The sequence below is a fragment of the Vombatus ursinus genome, unplaced genomic scaffold (assembly GCF_900497805.2).
Source record: "Vombatus ursinus unplaced genomic scaffold, bare-nosed wombat genome assembly UNPS02015255.1, whole genome shotgun sequence".
Taxonomy (NCBI): Eukaryota; Metazoa; Chordata; class Mammalia; order Diprotodontia; family Vombatidae; genus Vombatus; species Vombatus ursinus.
In genome coordinates this window covers 455,396-476,779 of record NW_020955033.1, presented here as the reverse complement: position 1 = coordinate 476,779, position 21,384 = coordinate 455,396, and the positions used below count along the sequence as shown (strand labels likewise).

Here is a 21,384-nt window from a genome sequence, read left to right as displayed (position 1 = left end):
GAAGTGCTTAGCACAGTTCTTGTCACATGGTTGTTGTTGTTCAGTAGTTTCAGTCATGTCCAACTCTTCATGACTCTATTTGAGGTTTTCTTGGCAAAGATACTGGAGTGGTTTTCCTATTTTCTTCTCTAGTAGATTAAGGCAAACAGAGGTTAAGGGATTTGCCCAGGGTCACACAGCTAGTAAGTGTCTGAGGTCAGGTTTGAGCTCAGGTCTTCTGGCCTCCAGAAACAGCTCTCTAACCACTGAACCACTTAGCTTCCTCCTAGGCAAACAAAGGTTAAATGACTTGCCCAAGATCACATAGCAAGTGTCTGAGGCTGGATTTGAACTCTGGTCTTCTTGACTTTAGGTACAAAACTCTAACCACTGAGCAATCTAGCTGCTTCTAGTTCACACAGTAAGTGCTTAATAAATGTTTATTGACTGATTCCTTGTATATTTACATTGTTTCAGTAATAATAGCTAGTGTACATTTTTAATCGTTCACAGAATATTTCTTTTACTATAAACCCACAATGTATAGTAGGTAATAAAAATATTTTTTATTTCTGTTTTACAGGAAGGAAAGCTGAGAATCTTAGATGACGCACACAAGGTTAATAAGTGTCAAGGCCAGAACTAGATCTCATATTTTCTAACTCCAAGACAAATGCTCTTCCACACACTAAACTAACATGCATCTTCCTTTTTATTCCACACAGATCATTTGTGACTGTATTGCTAAAATTTAATTTTTGGAACTCTTCTATCCGTTTTGTTGTTTTCCCTTTTGTCCACAACATCATATTCAGAGATGGTTAAACAATCTGCTTTTCTAAGTTCTAGACTATACATGTGACTCTGCCCCATATTCCCTTTTTCTCCTCTTAGATGACACAGTCACTTTATTTTAAGAATTCTTTTGCCTCACAGAACAAGTTAGGAACATATTTGATTAAAACTTCTTATTCATTTCTTCCTTGTTCAGTGCAATCAATTCCAGGATAGCATTCCCACCCATTTCTTCTATCTTTTGAGATATGAAATTGTTAGAGAGACAAGCCAAAATTTTACTAGATATTTTGCCTTTATTAAAATAAAACATCTAGCAAACCAGATAACTAGCAAATGCCCAACATTACCAACCACCCCCCACCAAAACAAACAAACAAACCCACCACCAACAAAAAAACAAACTACTAGATCTTACTAGTTTTGTGATCCAAGTTAGATTACTACCATTTATATCCTCCATTTGGCTAAGATGTCCGTAATATATGATCATAATATCACTTCTGATCCTCACCTTTTATTTTCACTATTATTCTTCTATCTTCAGACTTGTGAATTTCTAATTAGGCATACAGGTTTTGGAATTCTTTCCTTGATACATATATCTTCTCTTGTCCCTTTTCTTAGATTTACTTCTTTTGGAAAAGGCTTTTTAACCTTTCGTTGTTGCATTTAGTGATAAGTCCTCTTCTACCAAGTCAATATATCAGTCAACAAATACTTATTAAGTACCTTATGTGTGCTAGGTACTGTGTTAAGCGTTGGGGATACAAAGAAAGTAAGAACAAAAACAAAAACAAAAACCAACCCAAAACAAAACAAAAAACCAGTCCCCTCTCTCAAAGAACTCACAATCTAATGGTAGAGACAAATGCAGACAACTATGTACAATCAAGTTATATGTGGGATAAATTTGAAATAATCAACAGGCAGAGGGCATTAGAATTAAGAGAAGTCAGGAATGACTTCTTGTAGAAGCTGGCATTTTAGCTAGGACTTGGTGGAAACCAGGGGAGTCAAGAGGCAGAGATGAGGAAGGAGAGCTTCCTGAGAATAAATTGTTCCAGGAAGAGCAAGGAGGCCAGTGACCCAGGATTGAAGAGTGTGTTCGAAGGCGTAAGGAAGAACACCAGAAACCTGGGTAGGGTGAGGGGAATAGGTTGTGAAATGCTTTTAATGCCAAATAGAAGATTTTATATTTGATCCTGGAGATAATAGGGTATTACTGGAGTTTGTTAAGGGAGGAGAAGTGGGGTGACATATTTAGATCTGCACTATAGGATGGATGGACCTCTGGACTGGATGCACCTATGGACTGAATGGACTGAAATGGGGAGAGACTTGTGGCGACAAGGAGACCAAACAGGAGGCTCTTTTGATGCTCTGGGCATCAGGTGATTGTACTAGGGTGGACACAGCATCAGAAGAGAGAAGGGGGCATATATGGGAGATGTTATGAAACTAAAATCCACAGTCCTTGGCAACTGATTGGATATGAAGGGCAGCGGGAGTGAGAGTGAAGAGTCAAGGATGACTCTAGGGTTGCAAGCCTCTGTGACTGGGAGGATGGCAGTGCTTTTGATAGTAAAAGGAAAGTTAGGGAGAGGAGAGGGTTTGTGGGGAAAGATAATGAGTTCGGTCCTGAGATTATGTCACTGGGAAGACAATGAAACATGAATACGTTACAGAGAAAGGTTTTAGAATCTTTATCCATGGACATATTTAAAAATAAGATAGACCATCACCTGTCTTGAATGACTTAGAAATCTTAGGCTGGTCTAGGTAACAATTATAGTCACTTCAAACTCTCTGATTTCATTTCTATACAAAGAAGTCCGATAAAAAATTGGCATTTGTATGTTTTTCTGGGAACTGTTCTCAATCTGATTGATTAATGCCCTTTGAGATGTCACTTTGAATATCAATAGTGGCACTAAAATAAGTCAAATTTTGGCAGTAGCACCAGAACCAGATATAATTACAGCAAGAACAACTTTGATTTCAATTAAGCATAAGACAGAAAGACATACAAAATGACTTAATTAGTCAGGAGCCTGCCTGATTGAACTATTTATTGTCATTTATGTCACTTACTTAGCGTTAATCCTATAAATGACATTTTTTACTACGTAATATTGAATGATATGCTATACTAATAACATTTAGATGCTAAAGGAGGTTGTTGTATCATAGAATGAGATTTTTTAAAAAGAAGGGTGCAAAATTTGAGAGATATAGAAGGAATGGAAGGTCCTTTTAAAAATTATTTTGAGATGAGGAAGGAGTGGAGATTTGAAAACAAAAGTGTGCATTTTCCTATCCTAGAATGGGCAGAAGGAAGAATTTTCATCTTTTCAACTGTCAAGAGCAGAGCTATCATTCAGTATGTTTTTAATGGAGAAGAGGCATTTGAAGCCTTTCATAACCTGGCCTCTTTGTCCCTTTCCAGTCTTCTTATACCTTACTCCCTTCTGCAGATTCTGTGATTTGCTGACACTGGCCTACATCCCCCAATTCTGTGCTTTTTCATTGGCTGTTCTTGGCTCGTGGGATTCTCTCCTTCCTCACCTCTGCCTTATGGCTTCTCTGGCTTCAGTCAATTTCAGCTAAAATCCCACCTTCTTCAAGAAGCTTTTCCCAGTCCTTCTTAATGTTAATGCCTTCCCTCTGAGATTAGTCAAGTCACAAGGCAGAGAGTTTGGGGTAAATGTTGGAGGAGTGAGAGTTTAAAGAAATAAATATTGAACTTGGGTTCAGGAAACTTAGGTTCAAATCCTGGCCCTGCCTTTTACTACCATCTGGGCAAACCTAGGCAAATTGCTTAAACTCTTTGGACCCACTTTCTTCATCTGTAAAATGAGAGAATTGGACCAGATGATCTAAGGCTTTTTCTAACTTTAAGATCTTCTATCCTTGTGAGATAGCCTGGTAGCACCCAAGGTGTTTGGTCTCGGTCTGTGTCCTCGTTTCACTCCCATGATGTGTGGTGTATGTTCAAAGATATCTTTTCTGCTTCTGGATCCTGGCCTGTGATGATCCTGCACCTACATATAACAAGGGTCAGAACTGAGGAAGCAAGCCATAGTCACTACCATGGTCAGATTCAGTCTAGCCCTTGTCCAAATTGTTCTAAAAACCTTGTCTCCAGCATTCTTTCCAAGCTGAGACTCCTCAGTGGGGTATTGGGCCATGGAACACTAGGATCTTTTTGTAAAGACTGTTTTACTGCTTATGGCCTTCTGTCAAAATCAAAAACATTTTTGTAGACTTTCCCCCAAAGAAGTAGCTTATCTTCAGCACCTAAATTGCTTGCCTCACTTTCATTTTATGGTGGAAGATGCCTGACTCTTTGAAAGAGTGCCTCTATCACTAGGGCCAGCCAAAATAGCATTTTACATGGATAACAGGGTTAATTGCTTCAATTTTCAAGACAAAAATCCTAACTACAATGTAATAAAGTTTTATAACCTTTCACAGTCACTTAATATTTAGTGCTATTAATGGGGCTAGTAAAAAGAGGGGATATACTTGTTTTTGCCTTTGGTGACAATTATATGAGTAGTAGCAATATTTTCATCCAAGCAGAAATTGTTATTTCCTCTTTTAGGTCAAAACTTTCTTTTTTTCTGAACAGGGTAAAATATATACATAAACTACATAGCAAATGGCGTATAAGTTTGAACCGGATAGATTCTATCCAAATGGCTTCATTTAGCTTCCCCCAAAAGTGGCGATGTTCAACATAGTTTGGATTAATTTTTGAATACTTCTGCTATTGATTGCTTTAATTTGTTGGCCCAAGTATTTAAAGAATTAGGTTTTAATTATGATATGATGTGTTTAGGTGGTTATCATATAAACAGATTCCTCTATATACATTTCATTTCAGTTCAGCAAATATTTAAGCACCTATTTGGTTGGGCCTGGAATCCTAGGCTACAAAGAGTGTATGATCTAGTAGGGGAGATAAGATGTTGAATAATGAACACAAACAATTCTTAGTAAGAGATTCCCATGCACAAAAGAGCAGCAAATGAAGGCCTCTTTGGAATAAGAGAAGCAGCTGGTATAGTCCAAAGAGAGCTAGACTGGGAGTCAGAAAATCTGGAATAAGGCTATCCTAGCCTTAGTCCTGCATGTTCTACTTCTCAGTGCTTCTCAGTTACATTAGTTTTCTTGCCTGACATATGACAATGGTGACTCGTATTGACCTTGTGGTCTATTTAACCCCGCTGATTCTTTTCGGAAAAAACAATCTCTACCTGGCACCGTCTTCACTATCTTATAAAATGGATTTTTAAAAAATAGTGAAAAATCCTGTATTTCTTCCTATTGAACTTCATCTTCTTAAATTTGGCCAATAGTCTAGGAAAGGGAATGAGTATGGGCTTACAATATGCCAGGTATTATGTTAAGTGCTTTTACAAATTTTATTTCATTTTACCTTCACAACTGTGGGAGGTAGGTGAAATTTGATCTCTATTTTATAATTGAGGGAGTTAAGTGACTTACACAGGGTCACATAGCTAGTAAATGTCTGAGACTGATATGAACTTAGGTTTTCCTGACTCTGGGCTCATCTTTTTGTGTATTCTGCCACCTATCTGCCTCTGGTCTAGCCTGTCAAAATTCTTCTGAATAGTGATTGTCATTTGGTAATTTGCTCTCTTTCTCAGTTTTGAGTCATTTGCAAGTTTTATAAAAATGCCATGTCTGTCTTGATCTAAGTCATTGGCAAAAATCTTTTTTTTAATAGCATTTTATTTTTTCTAATTACATGTAAAGACAATTTTAACATTCATTTTTTAAAAAAATATTATAATTTTGTTTTTAATTTATGGAATAAAACAAGCATTTCCATAACAGTATAATGAAAGAAGATGATTGCACATGGAACTGTAAATATATTATGTACAACTTGCTATTCCTTTCAAATATATAATAAAGTTGTCATTATTAACATTCATTTTTATAGAATTTTTAGTTCCAATTTTTTTCCTTCCCTCTCTTCCCTCCCCCCTTGCTATGATGGAAAGCAATTTGATATAGGTTATATATATATATATGTATATATGCAATCATGTAAAACCTATTTTCATATTAGTCATGTTATAAAAGAAGAAACAGTTTGAAAAAAAAATTACAATCTGCAAAAGGAAAAAAAAACATGAAAAAAAATTAAGTGAAAATAGCATGCTTCAATATGCATTCCAACTCCATCAGTTTTTTCTCCGGATGAGGGTAGCATTTTCCATCATGAATCCTCTGGAATGGTATTATATCATTGGATTGCTGAGAAGAGCTAAGTCATTGGTAAAAATCTTAAGCAGAGCATGGTCAAACTACTACTCCCTCTCAGTAGAGCATTATGAATCTACCCATTCAACCAATTACAAACCCATCTAATTATACTGTCATCTGGCTCCCATTTCTACCATCTTTTTTCATAAGAATAATTTAAGTGAATGAAGGAATAAGCATTTATAAAGCACCTACTATGTGCCAACCACCATGCTAGGTATTAGGGATACAAATATAGAAGTGAGATAATACTGTCCTCAAGAAACTTACATTCTAATAGACTGAAACAATCTATACGTATATTATGGCTCAGGAAAGAGAGTTTTGGTTTGGGGCATGGATTATCAACCTTGAGTCCGCAAGTCCTAAGGGGTCTGTGGATAGATTTTAGGGTATCCATGGGCTTGAATGGGAAAAATTGTATTTTTTATTTCAATATTTTTATAATCCTTTGTAATCAGATGAATTTTATTTTATAAATTTAAAAGCATTATTCTAAAAGGAGGGCTGTAGGCTTAATCAGATTGTCAAAGGGGTCAATGACTCCCTCCCCTCCACCAAAAAAAAATGTTTAAGAACTCTAGGTCTGTAGAGTCACTGAATTATAGGAGGAACCATAGGATGGTAGATTGTTTTACCCTTTCCTGTAGCAAGGGTAGTATTTTTGTTCTCAGAACAAAATCAATAGGTAGAGAGTGGTGATAGGGGTGCCAATGTTGCTCAGTGATAGGGCAGATGGCAAAATGTCAGTCCTGGCCTGAGATAAGAGTTTAGGACATGAAACATAGTCTGAATCTGGCTAAACATGGTGGATTAAACGTATCTTCACTCATCCACGAGTGGGTTTGGCTCAGTTTGGGATGCGGCAGGAGTCAGTGGATAGGCATGAAGTATACCTGCCACCATCAATCCATCCAGAAATACAGGGGGCACAATACAACCCCAGAACTTCATGAAATGTCTGGAGTATACTGTTTTATGAATGTGGCACCCTTTCTCTCTATGTTTGCATGGTCTGTGTCCCCCAAATCTGGAATGTTTCTCTCCTCCACTTCCTGAAACCATTACCTCCTTTGGAGGCCCAGCTCCTGGACCACTTCCTTCAAGAGGCTTTTCCAGATCACCCCAGTCACTGATGCTTCCTCCAAAGTTATTTTTTATGTGTCCTGTACTTACTTATTTGTGAATGTCTATTTTCATTTCCCCTTCCCCTCAAGCTCTATGAGGGCAAGAATCCTCCCACTTTTGTGCTTCCTAAGTGCTTGCTGATTGATTAGGGAGATAAAGTAATTGCCCCAAAGTCACTGAGCTAGTTCACGTCAGAACTCGAACTTGGAACCTTCAGACCACAAGTTTGGTTCTTTTTCTACTTCATAATGCTTGTGGCCTGAGAATGAGTTAAGAAATCTATTTATATGGATTTTATTTATGAATTTTATATTATGAGTTACCTGGCATAGACTTCCTATTTTTAATACAATATATATTTTTTTTCACCAATTACATGTTAAAACAACTTTTTTTTCTATCATAGACTTCTAAATGGGCTTTTCTTGGAGAGTTTTAAGGAACAATGCATGTCATTCTCTCATACAAAAGGGCCCTGAGCCTAGACTGACTTAAGTAGTCAAGTTTTGCTCTTGTAGAGATCACATTATCATACATAAAGTGATAGAATTTTTGACCTGGTTATCCCTTAATTCAGTGGTATCATTTTATATGTGGCCTAGAGAAGTTAAATGACTTGCTTGATGTCATACATCTAGTGTTCTTGCTCATTTCCATGATTTTCTTTGTTCATACTGCCTGAAATGTTCCCACTGCCTTTTCTCTTTTTTTCTTGGCCATATTGCATCCCATGTTTCAAAGTTCATCATCCTTCAAGGTTTAATTCAAGTCTCTTCTCCTTAAAGTCTCTCCTGATCATTTTAGCTTAGCTATCTCATATGGTACAGGAGAAAGAGCATTATCTTTAGAGCCTAGGGAACTGGGTTCAGAATTTAGCTTTAATACTTGTTACTTGTGTGACCTGGAGGAAATTACTTAATGTTCAAGGACCTCCTTTTCCTTATCAATAGAATAAGGGGATTAGACTATATGGCCTTTGAGGACCCTTCTAGAACTAGGATCTCGTAATCTATGATCCTATGAGCACTAGTTGTCCAAGCCACGTAACAGCCCTTAATTTTATTCTATATCATAGTTTAAGGCAGTGTTATGCTTGTTTTCTTAAGAGGACTGTAGCACTTGAGGTCAGTGACCATATCATATACCATATACTTCTCTTGTATATCCCCTTATTTCCTTCCTCCCCCCAGCTGGACATATGCTAGGTGAGGAGTTCATTGGTTGATCTCTTAATTGAAAAAAAGTGTTTTGGGCTCTGTCTTCATCCTGGAATCCATCTGCTCCATTGATCTCTCTTCATCCAGTGGTGAAAGTTGGACAAATTCCAGGTGCAGAAATTCACGTTCAAGAGACATTTTTCATTGTTTTCATTTTTCTTTCTACTCCCATGCCTTCCATCCACCTTCATATTAGTTGCTGGAAATTGCAATTCTTTCCTTATTGATTTGGTTCTTGCACATTTAGCAAGTATTGATTCTCCTCCCTGAACTCTTTGGCTTTATCTCTAATAGTACAGAAGCCAGAATAGACTTCTTTCATTTCATTCTCATGAGTACCCATGTGCCATTTATGCTGAGGAAATGAGTTGGAATTTCTCAGCTCTCTGGTTTGTGCTTATGGGTTAACTTTAGTAGCAAGTAGAGGCCACCACTTGTCACCATATTCTTTTTATATGATGTTCTTTATTCACCAAATCATTATCTACTAAAATAATTTTAAATTATTGATAGCCTTCACAAATTTTAACCAGGATTTGGACAAAAGTAGCAAATTTGTTTGTTTCAGTAAACAAGACTCAAGGGAAATATAAAAAGATTTAAAGCCAGAAGTGGATGTCTTGTTGGAATGATCAAGGTGAATTATAGGCCAAACTTTCAGTGAAAGGAATTTGTGTCCTAATGGATAGAACTAATGGACTAATGACAGTCCAGATTTCAGAGTTTTATTTCTCATGCTTTGATTTATCATTATTATCGCAAAATTTGACAAGTCCCTTTAATATTTGTTACCTCAATTTCACATGGGCAATCTCAAAGAAACATGGTGAACATTAATGAGAGAGTTGTAAAGTGTCCTGTGTTTCTTAGCGGAGATGTTATGTAGCTTTCAAAATGTTCTGTAATCATCCTTTAGTTTATATAACTTACTATCAGTGTGATAAATACTTCCCCACAAGCTCAAGAGCTTGTGGTGATTAATATATTCAGAGCTAAAGATTTAAACTCAGAAATTGTAAAAAAAAATAAAAAGTGGAAGACATGTAACAAAATATGTTGGAAGAGAGAATCTCAGAGTCTTATCATCAAGGTGAAGACAGTTTGAGAGGGGATAGGTGGTTCTCCATTTGTGACCAGGATGCTGTGTAATTCTTGCTACTAGAAGAACATCAAGATCATTAAGACTATCATTATTCTTAAATAGCTTTGACTTTATTAGGTTAGATATACTATGTGAACAAATAACTGTAATATGAGAAAGAATGTGAGAAATGCATACAATGAATATTTAGAGGTGGAAAGGATCACTTCTGGAGAGGGGAATCTTAGAGAAACTTAGAGAAAACTTAAAGGGAAGAAGTAGCATTTGAGCTGGGCAGCGAGATGGTGCAATGGATAAAGCACTGGGTTTGGAATCAGGAAGACTCATCTTCCTGAGTTCAAATCCGATCTCAGACGCTTAGTACCTGTGTTACCCTGGGCAAGTCACTTAGCCCTGTTTGCCTCTATTCCCACATCTGTGAAATGAGCTGGAGAAGGAAATGGCAAACCACTCCAGTTTCTCTGCCAAGAAAACCCTGGATAGGGTTACAAAGAGTCAGACACAACTGAAAAACAACTCAACAGCAACAAATCTTCTCTACTCTAAATCTAGTACTTTAATAAACTCCTTTGTCAGGTAGTCTGTCCCCAATCTACTTTGCCATTTTCATCTCACACTACTCCTCTTCATATACCCTACACACCATATAAACTGGACTACTGACCAGTCACAAATTCTTTATTTTCCTTTCTCTGTACCTTTGCTATCACTTTGCCCTATTTTATCTATCTTTCAAGGCCCAGCTCAAATGCTTTTGGGTTGTTCAGTCATTTCAGTCATGTCCAGCTCTTTGTGACCCCATTTGGGGTTTTCTTAGCAAAGATGCTCGAGTGGTTGGCCATTTCCTTCTCCACCTCATTTTACAGATGAGGAAACTGAGGCAAACAGTGTCAAGTGACTTGCCCAGAGTCATGTGGTTAGTGAGTGTCCCAAGCTGGATTTGAACTCATGAAGATGAGTTGTCCTGACTCCAGGCCTGGTACTCTATCCACTATGACACTTAGCTTCCCCAAGGAAGATTTGGCTTCCACTTAACCTCTCTATGACTCTATTTCCACATATGTAAAATGAAGTATTTGGACTCAGTAGCCCCTAAGGTGACTTCTATCTCTAAATTAATAGATTTAGAGTCACCAAATCATAATTCAGTGACTTAATTTGTTTCATAATTGTTTAGTACTTAAATATTTTGAAGATAAGAGTGATGTTCATTAAGAAGATGAATCTACCAGTGATGTATATGGGGAACAGATTAGAGGTAGAGAGAAAAATTGGGAGACAACTTCAACATTCCAAGCAAGAAGAAATAAAAGTCTCTACTAGGTGGCAGTGGGATTGGCAAGAAGGAGATGCACAATGGAGATAGTGCAAGAAGAATTGCCAGGCCTTGGTGACTAATTTAATATCGTGTATGAGGTAGCTAGGTGTTATATAGAGTGCTGAACCTGGAGTCAGGAAGACCCGAGTTTGAATTGTGCCTTAGGCAGTGACCCTGGGGAAGTCATTTAATCTCTCACCTTACAGGTGAGGATCAAATGAGGAAAAATACATAAAATACTTGGCAAAACTTAAAGCACTGTATAAGTGTTAGCTATGATGGAAAGTCAAAGGTGACTCCAAGATTTTTGGTTTGCATGATTGTCAGACTGTTGGTGTCATTGATTGAAATAGGGAAATTGGGAAGAAAAGTAGCCTCGGGGCTCAATATAATGGTACATGTGAATTGCGGTCTGAAAATCTGAGTTGAGATGCCAAGTAGGTAGTAGGAAATTTAGATTTGGAGCTCAGGAGACAGTATGGAGCTGAAGTAATGAATGTGGACATCACTTACATTGTGGTCTAACATTGAAAACATGAGAGTAAATGTACCTATATAGCTATACTTTACTGTGGAAGAGCTTAAAAGAGAGAAGAGAAAGCTGAGGACAGAATGCCTGTAATAATGGGGTAGAAAGAGGGAGAAGAAGCCTATGAAGGAAGACACAAGTAGGAGACGGTGTGGTTTGTCCTTCGTTCTAGAGGAGGACCATGACATCAGGGAGATGGTGACATGACTTGCAATTGAATTTGATTTGAGTGAGGGAGGGCTCTGCAAGGTCACCAGTCTCACTTTGTCCTCCAGAGCCATCTGGGTCCAACAGCCTGATATCAATCAGGACAACTGGAGATGGCCCGGGATGCATTTATACTGCTGTGTGACAGAAGCCAACAGGGAAGAACATATCAAGGAAGTGATTATTTGTAAAGGTCTTCAGAGAAGGAAGTTCTAGTCTGCCTTAGCATCTTGCTCTAGTGAACATGTAGCACTCTTTATAAAGGACTTTTTGTATCTAGTCAAAATCTTTCCTTCTAAAATTTGAGCCTATTTCCAGAAGATATGACAACTAGCATTTATATAGTATTTTAAAGTGTCTCATTTGAGTTTTCTAACAACCCTATGAGGTAGGACCTAGAGATATTATTATCACTGTTTTACAGATGAAACAACTGGGCTCAGAGACATCTATTACATGGGTCAGGAGGGCCAAATTTGGACCTATGTCTTTCTGGCTCCAAGTTTTCTACCCAGGCAAATGGACAGTGCAGTGGATAGAAGACAGGGCCTGAAGTCAGGAAGATCTAAGTTCAAATCCATCCTCAGATACTTACTAGCTTTGTGACCCTGGGCAAATCACTTTGCCTCTGTTTGCCTCAGTTTCCTCATCTGTAAAATAGGGATAATAATAGCACCTACCTTCCAGAGTTGTTATGAGGATCAAGTGAGATCATAATTGTAAAGCACTTAGCACAGTGCCTGGCACATAGTAAGTGCTGTATAAAATGTTAGCTATCATCATCATCATCATCATCATCATCATCATCATCATCATCACCATCATCATCATCATCATCATTTTGTTCTAGACTCCCTTTATCTGATATGACATGCCAGAGTCCATTGTATTTCTAAGATGCTGACAGGCCATTTTTTTTCTGATTTATATTTCTGCAGATGGTAATTGGAAGGTTTCGATAATTACCAGTGAGTTGCCATGTGCAGGAACCAGCTCGCAGATCTATATTGTATTATATGGGCACCACAGAAGCTCAGCACCTGTCTATCTTTATGGAACAGGTGGGAACGCGTTTCAAGAAGGCCGAGAAGATATCTTCACGGTAAGTAATAAACCAGGGTAAAGCGTGTCTGTGTAGGAGATACAGTGAACAGGGACAGTGGAATGAACGGAACAGATCCAGCGTGTCTCTTCATGTTCTCACCCTGTGTGTCCTCTAGGTGTCAATCAAAAACAATCCTTAGTGATACTTTCTCAAATAGATTAGCAAAAAAAGGTAAAAGGGCACAATATGGTAAGAGACTAGAGCTGGAGAGGGCTCACATTTACTCTGTTTCTTTATGAGGAGCTACCATCAAGGTCTGGTTAACCTCATGAGCTGTCATAACTATATTAATGATAGTGAAGGGGTAAATCAGTTAGTTGGTAAGCATTATTTAAGGATCTGCTCTATTCTAGGCACTGTTCTAAGTGCTATAGATAGAAATGCAAAAAATCATTATTCCTGCTCTCAAAGAGCTTATATTCTAACAGGGGGGACAACATGCAAACAACTATGGACGAACCAATTATATATAGGATAAATTGGAGAATACTTCAAGCAAACTTCCAAGCAAATGGTCATGGATCATGCATACTTGGAGGTTAGAATCTTTGGGGAGACAGAGAGGAAGTAAATACAGAAACCTTTTGTTATTCAGTCGTTTCATCCATGTCTGACACTTCGTGACCCCATTTGGGGTTTTCTTGGAAAAGATGCTGGAGTAGTTTTCCATTTCCTTCTCCAGCACAGAAACCTTAGATGTTATCCTATTCCACAAGTGCTTACTATGAGCAAGGCACTGTGTTAGATGTCAAGAATACAAAACTAGCACATTCTACTGCCAGTGGGAGTGGGGGTGGAGAGGGACAACATGTATCCAAAGAAGTATATAAGTTATTATTTGAAAGATTAGAGTACGCAATAATTAAGGGTCTCAGTATCAGGACAAGACTCCTATTAATAATGATACATAAGCTGAACCTTGAAGGAAACCAGAGATTCTGAGAACAAATTGAAGAAGGAGTGCTTTCCAGCCATGGACACAGCTTGTGCAAAGCCATGAAGGTTGGAGATGTAATGCCAAGTTCAAGGTAGAGCAAACTGGCTGGTTTTACTAGAATGGGGCAGACATGGAGAGGAATAGAGTGAAATAGGCCTATAAATATGTGTTGAAGTCAGAGAGTAAAGGGCTTTAAATGCCATTTTAAGTACTCAGCCATGTCAATGAATCAGAGACAGTAGTTGACGAGAATCAATCACAGATCGGAACAGAGCAGAGCCAGAGAAATAGATCACTAACAGTTATCAGTATTGGCAAACTGCTTCTACTGCCCCCCATCATCCTTCAATGTAGGCTGGGGAGCACTTTGAGTGGATACTGGAGGTCAGCTAAGAGCCAGGGGAAGATACACAGTGGCTGATTGTGTGGTAAGGGGATTTCCCCAGTGGGCCACGGAAAGAGTTTAAGTCCTAGGTCCTAGCATAATGATAAGAGGTAAGCAAAATAAACACCATTTGAAAACACCAAGATGGGGGCAAGAGTGAGAATAGCAGTAGGAAAGACTCATGAGTCAGTGATTCTGAAGTCAAAGCCAGGGATCATCATCCAATGACTCGGAAACTACAGCCAGGAATAGCTAGAGTTGAAGTTAGTGTCCAGAATCAAGGTCAGGATATCCACAATCCAGAGTCAGATTGCAATTACAGCAACAAAATGCTTGAATGAAGTCTGAGCAAACTCCAGCTCTTTCTGAAGCTGCTACAGGAGGCTGCTCATTGTGAATGACTGGGCTTTCGAGGATACTTGAGAACCAATTTGAGTGATGAAGTCATTTTGACTATTAAAAATATACAAATTAAAAATAAAGGACATATGAAGAAAGATGTCATCTACATCCAGAAAAAGAACTGATAAATAGAAGTATGTATAGAATAATTTTACATACATATATGTATATATATATGTACATATATGTACACAAACACCTATTTGTGTCTAATGGTAGAGCAGAGTGGAGGGAGGGAAGAAAACAGGAAAAAAAGATAGTTACATGATACTTTATTATATATTTAAAAGAAATAGCAAGTTGCATGTAACAGATTTGCAGTTTCATGTGCAAGCATCATTTTATCATACTATGTTATAGAAATGCTTGTTTCATTCCACAAATAAAAAATAAAATAAAAGTTTAAAAAAAGAATACTTTACCATGGAAACTGTGTCTGTCCTGGTATCAGGGAGGAGAGTGGTTAGAGACCTTAGATCTGGCCACATTGGACCATATCTTCTCCTCCACTTGATCCTATTTGTCAAATACAGCTAACCTTTTTGTATTCAGCCAACCTACTTCCTCATACATTCCTGAGAGAGGAGGCAGAAGCACTATAGAAGCATTCAGATCATTCCTCTTGGTTGAACCTATTGGCTATGACCTTTCCATATGGCATCAAAACTAGCTGAGATTATCTCTCTTCTGTGGTTGATTGTCCAGTGAAAATTACCGGACAAAAGGATTTATAATGATCCTGCCACTGTGTACACATCAGACACAGCCTTAGAAGGTAAGGTAGTAACATGAACTGTTTTCCCATGAATTTTATGAATTGACCATCAAATCTATTCCCTGGGACTCTCTGACAGCTAAAGACTGGAGATATTGGAGAGCTCCACAAGATACGCATCGGCCACAGTAATTCTGGTCTCTCTCCTGCCTGGCATTGTAAAGAGGTGAGAACATACAAACAATTTTTCATCCTTTGGCCATCCTGTTATGACAGCTATGATAGCAAATGGCTTTTCTTTCCTTTTAGTGACCAAGAGAGTATATTGTCTCAGATCAGCCTTTTCTGTCATTATATGACCTTGACTATGGATTTAGCTCATTTAAAAAATTGCCTGGAAGAAGCAGTGCTACACATTCTTGATCATAACCAGCATTTGTAATAATTGTTGTTGTTCATTCCTTCAGTTCTGTCTGATTCTTTGTGACCCCATGGACCATACTGCCCATGGGGTTTTCTTGGCAAAGATATTGGAGTGGTTTGCCATTTCCTCCTCCATTGGATTAAGGCAAACAGAGGTTAAATGCCTTGCCCATGGTCACACTGCCAGTAAATGTCTGAGTTCAGATTTGAACTCAGGTCTTCTTGACTCTAGGCCTGGTGATCTATCCATTGAGCCACCTAGCTGCCTATTTGTAATAATAGGTAGCATTATGAAGCATTTTAAAGTTTTCAAAGCACTTTGCCCATATTATTTCATCTGATCCTCATAACAACCCTATGATGCAGGTGCTATTATTATGCTCATTTTACAAAAGAGAAAACAGGTTGACAGAAGTTAAGTGACTTGTCCAGCATTACAGTTAAGTGTTAATTTGAGGTGGGATTTGAACTTCAGGTCTTCTTGATGTCAAGTCTAGCTTTCGATCCACTGTGCCACCTTGCTGCTTTATTGACATTCACATCATCTTAGGGAAAAATATTTCAGCATAATGAACTTGGGGTTTTTGTTTATTTGTTTGTTTGTTTTTTGGTCAAGACCTGTGGCTTCATTTGTAAGCAGACCTCCCAGTCAAGGGATGCCTTTCAATGATGTAAATTGGTAATTTGGTATATCTTTTAATCTTAGAGTTATCTGGTGGCACTGAGAAATCAAGTGAATTGTCCCAGGGACACACAGCTACTATGTGTCCAAGACAGCAGAGTGCAAGTTCTGAAAAGTTCTAGCATAGCTTCAACAAGAGAATATGGTTCTAACAATAGACTATGAGTATTTTCTGAGGACAGCTCTAATAAGTACAAAGATACCCATCATTAGCAGGGTGACTACTTGGTGATGAATTCTTTGGCTATGGCAACACATGAAAGAAAAATATAAATGGCTCCCATCCTATATTTTTCCCTTCTCCTTCTACAGGGACGGTAGCACGGGGGGAGAATAGGGACAGAGGATACTAATAATTATACCTATAAATGCTAATTTAACTGTTTCTACTCTAAATGTATAATTCTTGTCCAATGAATAAGTAGAGGAATTGGATCAAATCAACTTTGACATTCTTGTTATAAATGAAGCCAGAAGACAAAAAGACAATCTAACTAACTGGAAAGGTGGCTCATAGGTTCTCTTCAGAACTACAAAGAAAAGAATTGGTAGCATATCCAAAGGCAGCAGAAATGTAATGTCAAGGTGCTCTTGGTAATATATTATAATTCTTACTAGTTATTCACAAAAAGATCTCCATAGTGGAAGATTATGCATCAACATCTTTCATAGAAAATGATCAGATAGAGAAATTCTACAAGTAACTTGATAAGAAAGACCCTCCAGATTAAATCAATATTTGCTTTGATAATCAATGACTTAAATGTAAAGATGAGCAGAGAAGAAAACTGGCAAAATTGTTAGAAAATATGACTCAGTCATTTCCCAATTGACAATTAGTAAAAGGATATAGACAGATCATTTTTAAAGGAAAAAAATCCAAGTTATAAATAACCATATGAAAAAAACTCCCTAAATCACCAGCAATCAGAGAAATGCAAATTAAAACTACTCTGAAGTTCTACCTCATACACACCAGCTTAGCAAAGCTGACAAAAAAGGAAAATGAAAAATGCTGTAGGGGATATGGAAAACAGGTACATTAGTGCACTATTAGGGAACTGTGAGTTGGTTCAACCATTCTGGAAAGTAATTTGGAACCAAGCTCCAAAAAACTATTAAATTGTGTATTCCCTTTGACCCAGTGATGCTAGGTTTATACCTCAAAGAGATCATAGAAAGAGGAAAAGGATTCATATGTAAAAAATATAATAGCTCTTTTTTTTTTTTTTTGGCTAGGCAATGGGGTTAAGTGACTTGCCCAGGGTCACACAGCTAGTAAGTGTTATGTGTCTGAGGTCAGATTTGAACTCAGGTCCTCCTGAATCCAGGGCCGGTGCTCTATCTACTGCGCCACCTAGCTTCCCCAATAGCTCTTTTTATGGTGGCAAAGAATTGGAAACTGAGGGAGTACCCATCAATAGGGAAATGAGTGAATAAGACATCATACGTGAATGTAACAGAATACCATTGTGTTGTAAGAAATGATGAAGAAGATAGTTTCAGAGAAAGCTGTGTAGACTTTTATTAACTGAGGAAAATTGAAGTGAGTAGAACCAGTAGAACAATTTATATGATAACAATAATATTAAGACAAACAACTTTAAATGACTTTGAAACTCTGATCAACATAATGATCAACCACAATCCCAAAGAACTTGTGAGGGAACATGCTACCCATCTCCTGACAGAGAAGTGAGGCTCAGACTGAAGATTGAGATTATTTTTTTAACATGTCCAATGTAGAATTCGTTTTGCTTGACCATACATGCTTGTTAAAGAGGCTTTGCTTTTATTACTTTTTCAACGGCGAGATGAGATGGGGGTGACAGAATGTGGACCTAAAAATAAAATAAAATTGAATTTAAAAAAACTTCCACCACTACCACCACCAAAAGGAAATATGGCTCAGAATTTTTAAAAAAATGATAGATGTCAAAGACTTGTAGACTTCACAAATATTTCATACCTATATATCATAAATGCTTTCTTCAAGAGAGCTTATAGGCACTGGACATGACAAACACTAGGAAACATCACACAACACATACATACAGACACACACAATAAATTCGCTATATTTAGTAGGAAATGAATGATCATCAGAGTAAGAGTCATTTCTTCATCAGATGTCTATATAGAGACATCAACATGATAGAGCAAACGTAAAAACCAATAACCAAAAAAATCAATAAACTAGGAAGAATATAATTTAACAGTTGATTTGCAATTAAAAAAATCACTATTTAGATAAGCTATTGATGCTTTTTTGAAAAATGAAAAATGGGTAAAAGAAAATATATTGACATGCTATTTCATCATTTCTTGAGAATATTTAATGAACACAACAACTGCTGGGATGAGTCCAAAAGAACCTAAAAACCGTCCTCAAGTGGAAATATGGTAGCCAAGGACAGTGACAGTTTAGAATAAAAATTGTACATAAAAAATTTGGAGGATTTGAATATGGTAGATTGTAGATGATCTCCTTACAAAACCTTGAGATGTATTGAGGGGAAACCCAAAACAAATAAGTTTACAAAAAGATTGCCAATAAGCCCCATTAAGCCATGTCATCAAGTGAGCATTTAAGGATTAAACTGGAAGGAAGATAACAATGAGATGAAAAATGGAAAAGCTCTACCAACACATTTTATTTATTTATTTATTTTTAGGTAATTGGGGTTAAGTGACTTGCCCAGGGTCACACAGCTAGTAGGTGTCAAGTGTTTGGTCTGAGGCCGGATTTGAACTCAGGTCCTCCTGACTTCAGGGCCCGTGCTCTATCCACTGCGCCACCTAGCTGCCCCTCTACCAATACATTTTTAACAAACTATTTCCTCCATCAGTGACAGGAGAACCACCACATGTGGACAACAAAATCATAGTCCCCGTTATGCTTCATGAAGAATTTGAAGTGCCACTAAAGAAAACCAGGAGAGCAACTAGGCCAGATTAAGTATGCACAGAGAAGATCCATGCTAAGGGCAATTCATTTTTAAGGACACTAAGGACTGATTTTTAAAACAGGTAGAAGTGAGAGATACCAAATAATTTGAAAAAAAATAATACATGTTATTATTACTGGAAATTAGTAGTTGAAAAAACATCAACAAAGAATAATATGCCTACTTTCCCATCTCCACAAAATCTTTATGAGAATGATCTGCATATATATCATAAACATTACTGATAAAGGTTTGAGAAAGGGACAAGTGGATTGTCTGACTGATAGTGACCAACAGACCACATTTTGATGGAAAGTTGGGCATATAGATACAGTGCTAGACTTAGAGATAGTAATACCCATGTTTAAATCCTGCTTCTAACACTTAGTAGCTCTGCGACCATGAGAGAGAGTTCCTTAGTCTCTTTAGGTTCAGTTGCCCCATCTGTAAAAATTGAGATGATAGTGTAGAGTTGTCATGAGGGTCTAATAAGATTGTGCTAAACATTGTGGAAGCATTAAATCACTATATTTATATCAGCTATTATCATCATTGTCATCATCATCATCATTATAGTCCCACAATTGACAGAATGATGGGAAATTACAACCACTCACTGTGCTTAGTGCTTACTGATGCTCAAAAATCATTTGATTTGGAAGAGCAAAATGCTGCCTTAAAAACTTTGCTCCAACAAAGCATCTCTCGTGCATAGGTCAATGTCATATGGAATTCCTTGGAAGATGTAACAACAGAGATAAGTTTGCTTGACAATCCATTGATTATTAATATTGTGAGCATTAAAAAAGGAAATGTATGTTCATCAAGGGTGTTTGCAGCTATCCTGGCCATTGAATAGTGCAGAGTCCTAATAAAGAGAAAAATTCCCTGTGGATAGTGAGGTCCTATAGATACTCTTGTCCTGATTGTACCAAGCCCTCAAACATTGTAGTGCCTCCTAAGTGAAATCTGTGATTATTTAAAGAATTTTGAATTAATTATACAAGAGAAAAAAATCTAATGGACTTAACCAGATCATGATTTGCTATTGGATGAAAAGGCAGTGAGGGAGCAGAGGAGATAGAGTACTGGGCCTAGGATTCAGGAAGGCCTGAGTTCAAATCTGTCCTCATCTTAGCTGTATGACCCTAGGCAAATCTCTTAACTTTGTCTTCAATTTCTTAACTGTAAAATGGGGATAATAATACCACCTGCCTCCTATGGTTGTTGTGATGATACAATGAGATAATATTTATAAAATATTTTTCAAACTTTAAAGTGATGCATAAATGCTAGCTGTTTGTTCTTTTTATTCTGAAACTATATATTGCCGGAGTTTTCTCCCTTCAACTTCCTTTTTCAGTTTAAGATTTTTAAGGTTTTAGGAATATATTACTCTATTTCTGACCAAGAGTCCATTATTCTTATATCTTAAGATATGGTCCAGAAATCCAAATCCCATTCTTAGACTTCCTAAATCTCTTTTTGTTTTCTGAAATCCCTAATTGTCAGCAATGTTGAGAATACCAGCTGTGCTCCTGAGGCATTAGTTTTCTTTCCAAAGAGGTCATAATCCCTAGCAGAGCCTTCTAGGTTCATTCTGCCAGAATTGTTTGTTCCCATATGAATCACTAGGAGTAGCCAGACAGCTGCTGGCCTAACAAGTCTCAGGATGCCCTCTTCTTTGTCCTGTTTTGATAAACATATTAAAAAAGAAAAGCTCTAGTGCTTAATTAAACAATATGCTTTACCTTGTGGAGGAAGCAGGTAACTTCAAGGAATTAAATCAGTTATTTTAAGTTTAAGGGCACTTTGTCCTAACTATGCAAAATCTTGCTAATAACAGGAATGTGAAATAGTTCAAAGTAAAGACAGAATCATCTTCTGTACATTCTGTTCTTCAAAGATGTTCTTGGCCTTGCCTGCAACCTAAAATTGTCTTAATTGATCACATTGTGTTTTCTTTGCCTGTAAGGTATGCCTGAAGCTTTCTTTTTCAGGAGAAAGACTTCTACGAATGTTAGATTTGGTCTTTGTCTCTCTGTCTCTCTGCTTTAATCTCTCTTTGCCTCTGTTTTTCTGTGTCTGCCCCAACCTTCCTTCCCTTTCCCCATGACTCCCTCTGCCTTTTCCTTCTGCCCTTCCCCTTTCCACTCTTCACCCTGTGTCCCTCTCCTTTCCTCCACCCTCTTCTGTCTCTTTTCTTCCTTT

The 21,384-nt window shown here is 37.5% G+C and overlaps 1 protein-coding gene across 1 annotated transcript in view; it reads left to right on the top strand.

Moving 5' to 3' along the window:
* Positions 1-21,384, top strand: part of LOC114031725 (lipoxygenase homology domain-containing protein 1-like) — a gene marked incomplete at its 3' end in the record, with an annotated part of 576,714 nt that overhangs the window by 100,746 nt on the left and 454,584 nt on the right. The window contains exons 5-6 of the mRNA XM_027846874.1: positions 12,515-12,678; positions 15,260-15,346. Coding sequence (XP_027702675.1) covers positions 12,515-12,678; positions 15,260-15,346 — 251 coding nt within the window. The remainder of the gene's footprint in view (positions 1-12,514; positions 12,679-15,259; positions 15,347-21,384) is intronic.